Source organism: Etheostoma spectabile, chromosome 8, assembly GCF_008692095.1.
Source record: "Etheostoma spectabile isolate EspeVRDwgs_2016 chromosome 8, UIUC_Espe_1.0, whole genome shotgun sequence".
NCBI lineage: Eukaryota > Metazoa > Chordata > Actinopteri > Perciformes > Percidae > Etheostoma > Etheostoma spectabile.
In genome coordinates, this window is record NC_045740.1 from 9,082,722 (window position 1) to 9,095,987 (window position 13,266).

At 38.7% G+C, this 13,266-nt stretch overlaps 1 protein-coding gene across 2 annotated transcripts; it reads left to right on the forward strand.

The window, feature by feature from the left end:
- Nucleotides 1-624: 624 nt before the first annotated feature.
- Nucleotides 625-7,872, forward strand: LOC116694735 (dynein heavy chain 6, axonemal). 2 transcript variants are annotated; one of them, XM_032524588.1, is made up of 17 exons: nt 625-934; nt 1,825-1,920; nt 2,052-2,128; nt 2,271-2,450; nt 2,542-2,646; nt 2,989-3,303; nt 3,480-3,614; nt 3,705-3,807; nt 3,923-3,986; nt 4,233-4,419; nt 4,573-4,674; nt 4,763-4,870; nt 5,015-5,104; nt 5,206-5,326; nt 6,398-6,549; nt 6,790-6,942; nt 7,196-7,870. In XM_032524588.1, exons 2-17 carry the CDS (start codon nt 1,845-1,847, stop codon nt 7,400-7,402), a joined length of 2,175 nt encoding a protein of 724 aa, XP_032380479.1. In that variant the 5' UTR covers nt 625-934; nt 1,825-1,844; the 3' UTR covers nt 7,403-7,870. The 2 variants fall into 2 exon arrangements, with proteins under 2 accessions (XP_032380479.1, XP_032380481.1); XM_032524590.1 differs by lacking the exon at nt 625-934 and adding an exon at nt 1,191-1,436 and having other exon boundaries at nt 7,196-7,872.
- Nucleotides 7,873-13,266: the final 5,394 nt, after the last annotated feature.

The window sequence follows — 13,266 nt, forward strand, 5'->3', positions numbered from 1 at the left end:
GAAGACAACGGAATAACTTAAACACGTTTATTTGGGATCAGAGCGTTAGCTGATTTAACACAGGAGACAGAGCGTTAGCTGATTTAACACAGGAGACTCCAAGATTAATTTTAGCCAGGCTAACAATTACCGGCTTAATCCCAGCAATTTAGCTAATACATCAGTACACGATCTGTCAATGTTGTAGCGGTTAGCCGTTAGCCTCATGGATGTAAGAGGACTGTTAGCCTCCACCGCCGTTAGCTTCCCGGCTAACCGCTAGCTTTGATTTAGTCTACATACCGTTACTCAAACTAAACATTGGGGAAAGCAGCTACAGCTAATTTAAGACTTTACAGTAATAATAAAGACAATTATTGAGTGAGCACAAGTAAAGTAGAACTGACGTAACCACTATTATATATATCGCTGTTATGTTATATAATACAAATATCATAATTGAACTTAAACATGCTGTTTCAGCTAGCGGTTAGCCGAATTAGCTGTTAGCTAAACTAACGTTAGCTTTCCGGTGGAGGCTAACAGCAGACCGCTAGTGTGGAACGGATCGTGCAGTGCCGTAAATTTCTGGTAAATCCTCGTGATTATCATCTGCGCATGCGCGAACATAATGCACATGCGCAGAACGGATCGTGCAGACAGGACGGATCGTGTACCGACAGCAACCTTCAACTGTCTAGCCAGCAACGTGTTTTTGTTTGACGGGAGATAATTGTGTTGCTAGGAAACGTAAACCTCAGCTCCATAGACATAAAGTTAACGCTAAATGCCTGTACTCAGCTAGAGCTAGGTCCGCAAAAGTTCCGGTATATTAGCTTTATCAATAGTTAAAAACGTTAGCTAGCATTACGTTAGCCAGTTTGCATACCTGTAGAAACGAAGTTACACAGATAGTAGTTGCTAACTACGTAAGTTGAAAAAAAGTTTGCAAACGGTAAGTTAACGCACACTCTTCTCTCATAGTAATATATTTTCTTCACGCATGCAAACATTTTCTTCTTATATACATGTATTATTTACAATTTAGCATGAGATCAAAAATTATGAATATGTTTGTTAAATATAGAAATATGAGAGAAAAGTATATATTTGTGTGTGAATTAAAATACAGAAATATAAGAGTTAGCAGCAACCTTTACTTTCTATGCCAGCAACATGTTTTTGTTTGACGGGAGATAATTGTGTTGCTAGGAAACCATAAACCTCAGCTCCATTCATCACGTTAACGCTAAATGCCTATACTCCGCTCTAGCTAGTTCCGCAAAAGTTCCGATATTAGCTTTATCGATAGTTAAAAACGTTGGCTAGCGTTACGCCATAACGGTAGCCAGTTTGCATACTTGTCGAAGACAATGCTTACTCAACGAGACGAAGTGACGTTACACAGATAGTAGTTGCTAACTAGCATTAAGCAAGTTGAAAAAAGTTGGCAAACAGTAAGTTAACGGTAATTAAATTGAGTTCGTTAGCATTCATTATCTTACGTTATCTTTAACAACAGTTAAGTTACCTTGCCACAATTTCTTTTTGCATATTATTGCTTAACGTGTGTATTGTAACTAACGTAACAGCTAGCTAGCGTCAATGGTATGTGTGGGAATGTTCTGGGACCACAAATTGAGCTAATATTTGACTTGAACTTGGCTAGGTATCTGGCTAACGTTAACGTTACTTAAAGTAATAAAGTAAATCATTTTTTTCTTCATATCACTATTTTCTCTGATTAAAAAAGAAAACTCTAGCTGATGTTACTAAAGTAACGTTAGTACTAAGCTAATGCTAACGTTACATCCCAATTTATTTTCCTCTGTGCTGCTGTCCCAGAGCCTGAGGGAATACATGTCATGGCCTCTGCATCTCCATCTCCGAGTGACTCTCTACTGAACCTCCCTGGTCAAAGCAGGGGAAATAATTCCAGAGGTAGGCCAAGCTAATATAGAGCATTTAGGTAGTCACTATGCAAATGGTTAGTTATGTATTACATGTTATACAGTATAGCTAAAAAGCATAGGTTTGTCAACTCTTAATTCAATGTTGACATGCTGTCACAGAGCGGCTGCACAAGCTCCCTGCACTACAGAACTCCACCATCCTACCAAGGCCCCCGGTCCCTGTTCCAGACATACAGGTGAGACTGAGACAATATGAAATACCATCTACTGTACACCTAATTTAGTACTCCCCATACTATTAATATAATTAGTCCAAAAGTAATTACAATATGCAGGTGTGGGTCTTTTGTAAATATCAATGTCTTCCCCCTTATCTAGTCCTTGCTGAATAGGAGTGTAAAACGGAAAGAGCCCAGCCTCAAACACTTACAAGCCCGTCAGCAGATGTATTTCCCGGGCTGGGACACTCGATCGCCTTCATCTCAACAAACAGAGCCGCCACACAGGCAGCGTCAAAAATATCCTGTCCACCTACCTCCTCTGCAATCCACGACCAAGGTCAGTGACGACTGACAAGAATAAGCATTGCTGTAAAGATGTCTCTAGCGCTTGATAGACAGGTTTCTCAAAAGTATCTCTACAATTAAAGGCAAATCCAGGCGGGTACAATCAATCACCTTCATCTCGACCAACCAAGCAGCCACGTGAAAAAAAACAACCTGTCCACCTACCTCCACTGCAATACAGGAACAAGGTCAGTGATGAGTAAGCATTGCTTTAAAATTGTCTGTAGTGCCTGATGGACAGGTACCACAAAAGTATCTTCAACTAAATGTTTCCATACATCAAAAATAAAGTAAATTCTAAAAAACAAGACTACCATAAAAACTGTGGCAGAAGTATCAAGATTTCAAGCTCACCTGCCAGTCTAATTAACTGGTGACTAAATGTGGTGTAATGTTAGAAGGGAAAATCAGGCTCAGGCAGAAGCTTGACAAACCCTTCGGTAAAGGCTCAATTCACTGTTTATTGCCTGTTAAAGGAGCTACTTGCAGGAGATATTTATTTTTGATTGTGTCGTTCTACCACTCCTCAGTTGTTTAAGAATGTGCCAACCCCAAGTCACCCCAAAGGACCGCTGTACACAGTTGAAGTCTATGAGTACAGTAAGGATGACTATTTGATGGTAACCCATAAAGGTGTGGTATCAGTGTATGAGGAGGACTATGACTTCATAACCCATGAGCGCTGGGAAGAGGAGTACGAGTACCACTGCGAGCTGAGCCGCATCCCCTTCTTTGCCCTCTTCAAAAAGTTGAAACCATTCCATGTCTGGCGCACCACAGTTCGCTGGAAGAAGATTCATTTGACCAGGAAGTCCCTCCAAAACCGTTTGTTTTTTGTCAATCAGGTACGTGACAATGCGTATAAATTGAGATCTGGATTTTCCCTAATCCGTCTTAATGGTCTTGAATACAGAATGCACACTGTAAATATGCTTAGTGAGGGAAACATCTTTGAGGTTTACACATTTTAGTTACTGTAAGTAGTGCGGATATTGTTTTAACATTTGCAGATGTCTTACAGCCTCTACGTTCTGCACTGATAGACATCAGGAAAATGTGTTACCAAATCAGTGACACAGGCTTGTTTCACATTGAGAAAAAACACACCTACACACTGCAAGAGTTTCAGGATGTCCAGTACAAACAACTGCAAGAGGTGCTATTCTACATCCATACAAATATCGGTCCAAATGTTTGAAGTATGCCTCCTCAGCAGCTCATTGCCCTCATTTGTTCATTATTGTAGGTGTCGAGTAACTTGAGGAAGTTTCAAGACCTGGTAAAGGAGGTGACAGTTTCTGCATGTACCAACTACTTGCCGAAACTTGAATCCAGATCTCATAAACTAAGTGTGTGCACATTGACCATATGGAGACACAGAAATGTACATACTGTACATAGACAGTACAGCATATCCAGTATTAAAATATAAGTGATAGTGAAAGTGTTTTTTGTCCATCACAGATGAGCAAAAGGACAAGAAAAGTCTTCCATGGCTCAAGACTTTTCAATCCAGCCGCCTCATATGGTGGGTCATTTTATTGTACTTGTTGCTCTTAAATTCTCTTTGCTTTCTATCTCTATTTGCATTGTGGACATACCAACTATTTCTTTGTCTACTATACGTGGCATACTGTGACAATTAGTCAATAAAACAGAGCAATTGTTAACACCTTTTCTCCTCATGCTATGATAGGTAAAATAATTGCTAATTATTCAGGCACGTCTATCACATTAACCCAGTCCAATCCTCCTCTGTCCCTCACCTACCCAGCTTTATCCGTCTTGTTGACTATTTGGTTGTCAACGCCTTGCACGTCTTAGTGGTGAATGTAGTCACAGAACTGCTGGCTGTGCTCCAGGAGCAGGTACGCCGAACGCCTAGCCATGGCATTATTCAGAGCTGGAACCAGCCTGCTGAGGCTGCCTCTGACCCTACTGAAGAACAGACTGAAAAGAAGGTAAGTAATTATTAATATTATTATTATTATTATTATTATTATTAAATTGTATTGTTCACAGTGAAACCACAATAATTCCTATATCCACCAAATTGAGTTTTCACGCAAACACAGAGCAGAATTCAGTTTTGGTTAAGGTTGTGTCTTTGTTAGTCTGTTGAGCCAGAAACTCGCCGTGACCCTCCTATGTTCACCTCTGAGCTGATGCTGGACCCACATGCTTTGACTTACAAACCCTCTGAGGAGAACTTTCAGGTTAGTTTTCTCAAACTGCCTCAAACTAACATTATTTACTATCTATTAAATACCAATCTACAGTATATTATTTTGTTAATTCCTACAGGAGAGTTTTGCAGAGATCATTGGGGGGTTTAAGAAAGCAGTGATGTCAGTCACTACACTTACAGCAGATCCTGATTTGGATTCATTGACAGATCCTGGAGACTATGAGGTAGTAAAAGAATCACCACCTCAACTTGACCGCCCTAATGTGTATAGTCAGAGTAACTTAGTTGTTCTAAATGCTAATGTTGTTGATATGTCAAAAAAGCTGTACTCAAGTCTATTGTTTTTACATACTTTTGTTAACTTTTAGAAAGTGGAACGTAACTATGAAGAAAGCCCCTATTTGGAATCTCTTATAGAAAATGATGACCACCTTCAAAGTATGATCCAGGACGTCAAGGTCAGTTTTTACTTTAACTTACTGCATAGTTTCTATCTCTGGAGATTGCACTTTGTATTTACATTACTGCGTATGAGTAAGCTTGAATTCTTTCCCCCCAGGAATCTCTCCATTTTGCCTTTGATGCAGCAAAAGTGTACTCGCACACATTTGAGCGTTTTCGGCTGTTCTATAAAGAGAATGAGAGTCTGGATCTGGATGCAATGCGCCAACAGGATCATGGTGATGTACCATACATCAACACAAACATTACTTTAGTATCACATCTCACACTCACAACACAAAGAGCAGTTCAGCTGAGAGTAGTGCTCATCTAAGTCTTTGTCCTTTGTTAGCTGTACTGGTATTGGAAGCATAGTTTGGGCACTTAAAGACACAAAAACATTGTTGCTTAAACCAGTACTGTGCCTTTTCTTGCATTAACAGTCCCAATGAAAGTATAGTATAATATGTTTCTAACCAAACCACAAAATTGCCACCAAGCACTGCGTAGAATAGTTAAAATTATCTCAACTTTGACCTCCTTGCTGCTGACCTTTCAAACTGCAACCAATAAATAAAGAGGTAGCCAGAAACTATGGTGACGTTTCCCCACACTGCACTTTGCCTTTGAAGTGCCTCTACTATGCTCTGTGCCCTAACTTGCAGCTTTACAGCTGATCATGTGTAGGTAACTTTACATCCGAGATGTGACGAGACATTGCCAACCTGTATCAGAAAATCAAAGACTACTATAGTACACCGTCCCAGTTAGGTTTACGTCATATAGTGACCACTATTTGCATCTTTCAAATCTTTCCAATTTTGCCAAGAGTGTAGGTAAAATACTGATCTATATGGAATTTTTTTGCCCTTAATTATAAAACTGTTGTGGTTAAAGCATGAAATCCTCAAAGGTTTGAATGAAATACTCACTTCATGTCTAAAGATGGAAGTTTTATTTTGTATATTGTTTTACCTTTTTTTTTTAAATTCACCATACATCTTAATCAGTGCTACTGAATGTTGTTTTGACTGAAATGATTACTAGCCTATATAATGACTGTCTGACAGAGCACCTTAAAAATGTCTGGGAAGACTGTTCTAAGAAGGGAGAGGGATAATGGTAGTTTCTTTTTTGGATGAGTTAGGAAGAGTTTCCAAAGATTTAATTTATTATAATTTGTTGTCACAGTGCCTAATCTGTTCATGGGGAAAAGCACCACCTGACTGGACACACAAAATAAAGAAACTCAAAGCATACAAAATAACAGTTCTTCATGACTGATAGATGTTGACTGCTTTGTCTCACAGGTTTATCCTTTTTTGAAAAAGCACTGGATTCCTACCATAGGGAGCATAAGGAAGCCTTAGCCATCCAACAGAAGAGACATCTGGGCTTACTGCTTGTGGATAACACGGAGCTCAAAGAGAAGCTTGTGTCTTCCCCGCTCCGCTGTCTGGAGGTGAGGACTAGCAATGTGCAAACACTTACTACTGGGATTACACAACTGTTTTTGGTTTAAGAGTAATGATGCATGTATGGCCATGCGATTTAAACAAAAGGCCAGTGAGGCTATTCAAACCTCACTGAAATCAAAACATAGGCAATGTCCAGAGCGTAAGTGAGTGAAAACACATAAAGTTACAGTAAAAATGTAAAAGATATGTAGGAATCATTGCTCTGCTCCGCATCTCTTCTCCAGGTCATCAGTGAGATGTTTACCAAGCTTGCGAAGAAGAAGGCAGAGACTGCCATTGCTGAGGCTCGTGAAGCTCAGTTCAAACTAGAGTGCAGTCCCTCCACTACAGCTGAGTTAGACAACTACCTCACATTTCTGGATGAGATAAAGGAGAGGGTAAGACAAACACTTCAGATTAAAGCAGTTTCTTTAGCAATCATTAAACATTCAGATGTAGATAAAAAATGTTTTCTTGTATATAGTCATCCACCCAGTCTTCTCTCTTCTCTTTTGTCTCCTCATCAATCAATCAATCAAGCAATAAGTCAATCAACCAATCTTTTTCTCATGAAATTGGCACAATTCAATTTGTTCCTGATATTCTAAAACACTGTATTGTTTTTACTCTTTTTTTTCTCACTTTCCCCAGATTACGGTTCTTGAGGGGGAGCAGGAGACAATATGTCAGATGATTGACAGGTACTCAGTTCCTTTTCCACTTGAGGATCTGATTATTTTCGGCACCTTGCAACCCACCCTTAGCTCATTGCACAGCCTCATTGATGAGGCAGTGGAAGAGAGGCAGTCCACCATCGACAAGCTGTGCAGCTCACTGCAAAAGAATGCAATAAAATGACTTTATAAATATACAACACCTGCTACAATGGCAAATGCTTCAAAGACAGAGTTAGGGACCACAGCACACTGGTTCCCACTTGTCTGCATGTTTTAGGCAATTCTGCTTGTTTTCAGAGTTTGTGACAATATCTTATTTTTTTGAATTTGACAAAAATTGAGCTTTTGGTATGTGGCCAAAACTAGAAATTTATTACACATTTTGCAGCACCAATAGTTTTTGTTTTTCTCTTTCGTTCTTCTCTCTACTGACAGCATTTCAAATTTCAAAACAACACAGCTACTTGTTAGAATCAACCAGAATTTTCCTTTAAGGCACACTTGCGCATTGGCTTCACTTTTCCGACCCGGAGGTTTTGCCCATTATTTTTTACAGTCTCTGGTAGTGAATAGCGAGAGACAAATACTTCTTTGATCGCGTTTTATTTGATCCATGAACTACACATAGGCTAAAATTTAATTGTCAGATAGCAATACAGCTAGTTTGACAAATAAGTTTATGTAATAAAAACATGTAATTTTCTCTGCTCAACAAATGAATCAGTAAATGATATTAGACTTGTTTTTCTATTCCTTACATTGTCAATACTTGTTTCACTTAATAGTTGAATTTAATAATAGTTGATTTTTTTTCAACAATAGATAACTTGTCACATACAAGATGAATAAAGTGAGAGTATTCTGTTTTAGAAAGTAATGGGCTACTACTTGATTTCTACAGCCCTGTGTGATGTTGAATGAATCTGGATTAACAGTACAATTCCTTTTTAGAGTAGCCTGAAAAAGAGATAAAATAGGGCTTTAATTAATTAGCAGCCTGAACAAAGATTTCATAATATAGCTTTTATTGGATATTTAAGCCTTTACATTTAAAATTCTGTATCAGAATGGTCTGAAATTATGCAAGTGACACTCTGCAGATGCATTTCATCACTTTGAGGTGAGGCTCTACTTTGTCAAATGCTTTATAAAAATCCAGCGATAGTATTACAGCGTCAGATTGTTACTTGTAGTAGTAACTAGTTGAGCCAAAATGCAAACAAAACGAAGACCAGAATGATAGTCTAACAGGTTTATTCCAGTGTCGGGGATGAATAATGAAAGAAACCAAGTCCAAGACAAATCCAAAGCCATCCAGGGTGCAGACCGTGAGTGGTACCGTGTCCGATAATCAAGTGATCCAAGGTGGAGGGCAGGAGTGGTGGATGCCAGGAGTGGTGGTGGAAGCAGGAGTCAGGTTCACGGAAACTGTGGCAAACTAAGAACAATAAGTACAAGCAAAGTACACTAGCTAATCCAAAAAGTAGAGTCATCAAAGAGACTAATGTTGTAGTCTAAACTAGGATCTGACAAGGAGCGGTAGGTTGACCGGGGATTTGAAGCAGAGGTGATTGGATCTGATGAGCTGCAGCTGGAACCCTGACTCCCGCACACCAGGCTTCACTCCTGCAATCAAGGACAGACCGAGGGGAGGGGGGGGGCAGAGACAGGGTGCAACCAGCAGCAGACCTAACACAGATTCCACATATTCAGAGGAATCTATTAGATCAAGAATAAGCCTGGTGTTACAGCTTATATGCCGATTAGCCATAAAACCAGTTTGAGTTTCATTTATAATTTGGCTCAATACTTTTTTTTAGGCGCCTGGCAAAAATGAATGAAAGTATTTTATAATCTACATTTAGCAATGTTATAGGTCCCCAGTTTTCTAACAAAAGAGGATCTTTATCTGGTTTGTGAAGTAAGGTTATTACACCCTGCTTCATAGTAGTCATTTCCTCATTATCGATACAATATACTCGTAGCATGTTAAAAAATGGAGCTTCAATTATGTTACAAAAGCATCTATAAAACAGGAAGACCATTCCTGGAGATTTCCCTTTTTTCATTTTATTTACAGCTTCAAGAATTTCAGATTTGAAGATTTAAGGTTTATCACAGTCAGAGCAAAGAAATAACTTGTATTCATTTTTCTCTAGAGCGTATAAAGGCTCCTTTGGTCTTATTTATATATAATCAGACTTGACAGCTTTAATTCTTCCTCTTCGGTAAGAGTATTTTTATTTATTAAAGAGTTCTGTTCTGCCATTGTTTCTAGTTCTCTCAAACTGTTACGTTTTTTCATTTCCTTACTAAATTTAATAGCTAATTCTCTGATTTTAAATTTAAAGAATTCCCTTTTTCGAACATTGCTAAGTTCATTGCAATTGAAAATGTCACAAGCAGTAGCTTCCACTGATTTACAAAAGGCTTCATCATTCAATAGATTGCAGTTAAAGTTCCAGAAACCACGAGATTTCCTGGTTTGCTCTTGTGGATTAGCAAAAGTGCCCACTATCAGTTTGTGATCTGAAAAGGCATAGCTGTGTAATGTTTCAGAAACATATTGTAAAGTATAGGAGGAAATTAACCATAGCTCAATTTGAGATTGTAGAGAGCCACTAACATTACCCCATGCTATATTCTTTTTGATAAGGATGTAAATACCGCCAGACTTCAATAACACCAAGTTGTTCACACAATTGTGATATAGGTTTAAATTTTGCCTATTCATACGCCTATTCATTCTTTTTCTCACCCAAATAGGGTAAAAATTTGAACCTTTAGATATCACTATGAAAATAACAAAATAACTGAGTTGATTATTTACACCAAGACAAACAAAAAAATATATTACAAGTTTTTTTTTTTTTAATTGTTTGTTAACATAGGCAAACGGTGCATAATCTAATTACAATTAAATACTTAATGTTAAGGTCTGAATGGGCCCATTTAGGCTACCCATGAGTATTAATACATATAAAAAACATCTGTTTAAAACTGCCTATTCCACCTAAATGTCTATTGCTCTGCCTTTTCCGTTGTTTTGTTGTATAGTATTTGTTTTGCTGTTCTTAATTTATGAATTCCCTGTGCGGCGTCCTTGAGTGCCAAGAAAGGCGTCTTTAAATAAAATGGATATATATATATATATATATATATAGAGAGAGAGAGAGAGAGAGAGAGAGGCAGGAAGAAGTAACCAGCCTTTATTAATTATTATTGCCCAAATAGGGTTACACTATTCAGGTGAGAAAACGATTGAATAGGCTATATTTGGATATTTTTTGACATTTTCCCTTGTTGGCTTCTGTTGCAATTTGTTCAAGGTTGACCCACATTTAGGCTTAAAGTGAGTCGACTATTAGAGCACTTGAAGGCATCATATTCCTACGTCATTAGGTCTGGCTGTTACCATGGACACGGAGAACAACGCTCCAAGTTTCAATCGTTCAAGAGGAATTGACGCTAAAGCTCATGTTGCAAGCATAGACCGTTATACGGTCTATGGTCAATCCCCATAGAGCCTCATGTTAAGAATTAAAAATGCTTACAACGGTTTTGGTCTTTATAGCTGAGTTCCCACTTCAACTGTAAGGGGTGAATTTTTTTTTTATAACTCACTGGTATTAATTATAGATGATGAAGGCTTCAAATTATGCATAAAGGGCTTTGCCGCTTTGAGTGACAGGTGGATGCTGTCACAGGAGACTGTAGACTTCTTTTGGCCCGCCTCAGCTCTATCCAGGCACCCCTTCTTTGCCCATTTATGGATTAGCTGCGGACGTCAGGCACTGCCAAGATGACTTTGGACAGAGCCACCAGGAGATGCCCACTTTGACCTTCATTTTTGCTCTTCAGAAACCTATGTGCGTCGGCACAGAGACTATGTCCATATTTTATACAGTCTATGGTTTAGACATGAGATTCGTACAGGTCTTTTTATCTAACTATCAGCAAGAACAACCTAAAATGTCAAACTGTCTTTCTGCATAGCTGTCCATCATGTGCACTGTAAACATTTATGGTTTTATCACCCAGCTAGGGTTTCAGGTTGCAGTGCATACACATCTTTGCTGATGGCTTTCTTTTCTACATTCTAAGAAGATGAATAATCAAGTGGGCATCTGCTGGAGCAAGACTACTGAATATTGACATTACTGCCATCAAAAGGTGTTTGTCCACAGCACAGCTTGTTTCCTTGGAAACATGCCATGCACTCTCTGTCTCCTGGCCTCTACTTTAATCTTCTCCTACTCCTGTGTGAAGCTACTGATGCTATGGTACACATTAGTTTGGATGATAAAGTGATATCTCATTGTTTCTTTCTTTATTCACGTATTTGGATTCCCTGGGTTGGCAGAAAAGGAATATATCCCATCATACAACACTTGCTGCCCTAGCAACTTAATATTCTCCTCATGTGTTGGACTGGAATCGCTAGCTGCATGGCAGGGTTGTCACACAGAAACAAGAGTAAAATGTCATACCGCCCGCCAAGGAGACTACTGCCAACGCACAATAATTATACAAGACAAATGAAATGAAGATTTTATCAATAGGAATATACTTTAAAAGAAAAACATTTAACTGTAGCTTGTTCTAATATAGTCTTATATTGCCAGACCTTCCTCCTCCAGGAGGGTCTGGCTAGTCTACACAGCATTCCTGGTTGGGAGAAAAACATCTGATTCATTGGCATCACTTTAAACCAATCACAATTGTTTTGGTCAGCGCTAATGTGTGATTCGGCGCAACAGTGCCTCTTCCACGTTTTGGTGGAGCATGTGTACGTTCAAAGGTTGTGTAAGTCCTGCAACAGAAAAGATAAACAGACAGATAGTCTAGCGAGCTGTCTGGATTTACCCAGCAGAGATCTGAGAAGCAGTAACCCATAGTCCTCATACATCCACCAGAGTTAAAAATGGCAACACAAAGAAAGCGGAAAGTGACGGACATCTGGCCAAAATGAAGGACATCTGGCGCAATTTCCGGCAGCACCTAAACAATCCTGTAAATGAAACGTCGTCGATATAGACTAATTCTGACATGACAAGTAATGAGGATTACATGTTGCACTGCAGCATATTGTGAAACCATAAAGCTCAGTTCACACTCTTTTGACATTTTATTTACAAATCTTCTTGGCCATATTATATTCTCTCTTTATATTCGTACTTGACGCCTCAGTGGCCTATTTTGTTCTCTTGATTTAGAGTCTTAAAAACCGTTGAGGTGCTGTTTCATGTTTATTGATGTCTGTTGTAAATCCCCACAGTGTCCTTGAGTACTTTTGTAAATTGCAGAGGATAAGCAAGGTTAAAACATTCAATTATAAGTCTTCTATCAAAACATTTTTTATTATAGGATATATTCTATGAACCCTGAATGACACATTTTTCTCAAATATACTAGCTGGACCTTCATATGAAAAAGACTTCTTTGTAGCAAGGTCATTACATTTTTGATCTCTGCAGACAGACTCTGACCGCTCCGGATTAGTGTTTTCACCAAACAGGCTGTTGACTCCAACAAAAATAAGCAGGCTAATGGGCTGAATCTCATTTCTCTGTCTTACCCCTTCCCCTTACCCCTTTCTCTTAGTTTTGCGCGTTCATGTGAGTCTATTCTGACCGTAAGAGTGCCCACTGATACACAGTGACAGGCAGGCACAGAGTGGAAACACACCTATACACCTACACATTATTTGTCACACATTTGGATAGAGAACAAGGTAAAAAGAGACACATGAAAACGACGGTAATGTTGCTTTATGAATTGCATCTATGGTCACTGAAATATTTTGATTGTGTAATGTCAAAAAATTCTCCAGAGAGGGGAACAGGCTATTGCTTTTCATCCAGTTATCTCAAATAGCACACAAGTGACTCAAAGGACAACAGTGGACCCTGTAAATTTACAAATTTAGCAAACATTTTACAAGAAAAGCTTCAAGGGAAAGTTGTGTGTAACAAGAAAGTTTGTGTATTCGCCCTATTTATTTGTGAATTGTATTGATCTTTGTCTCTGGCTGATGGTATCATA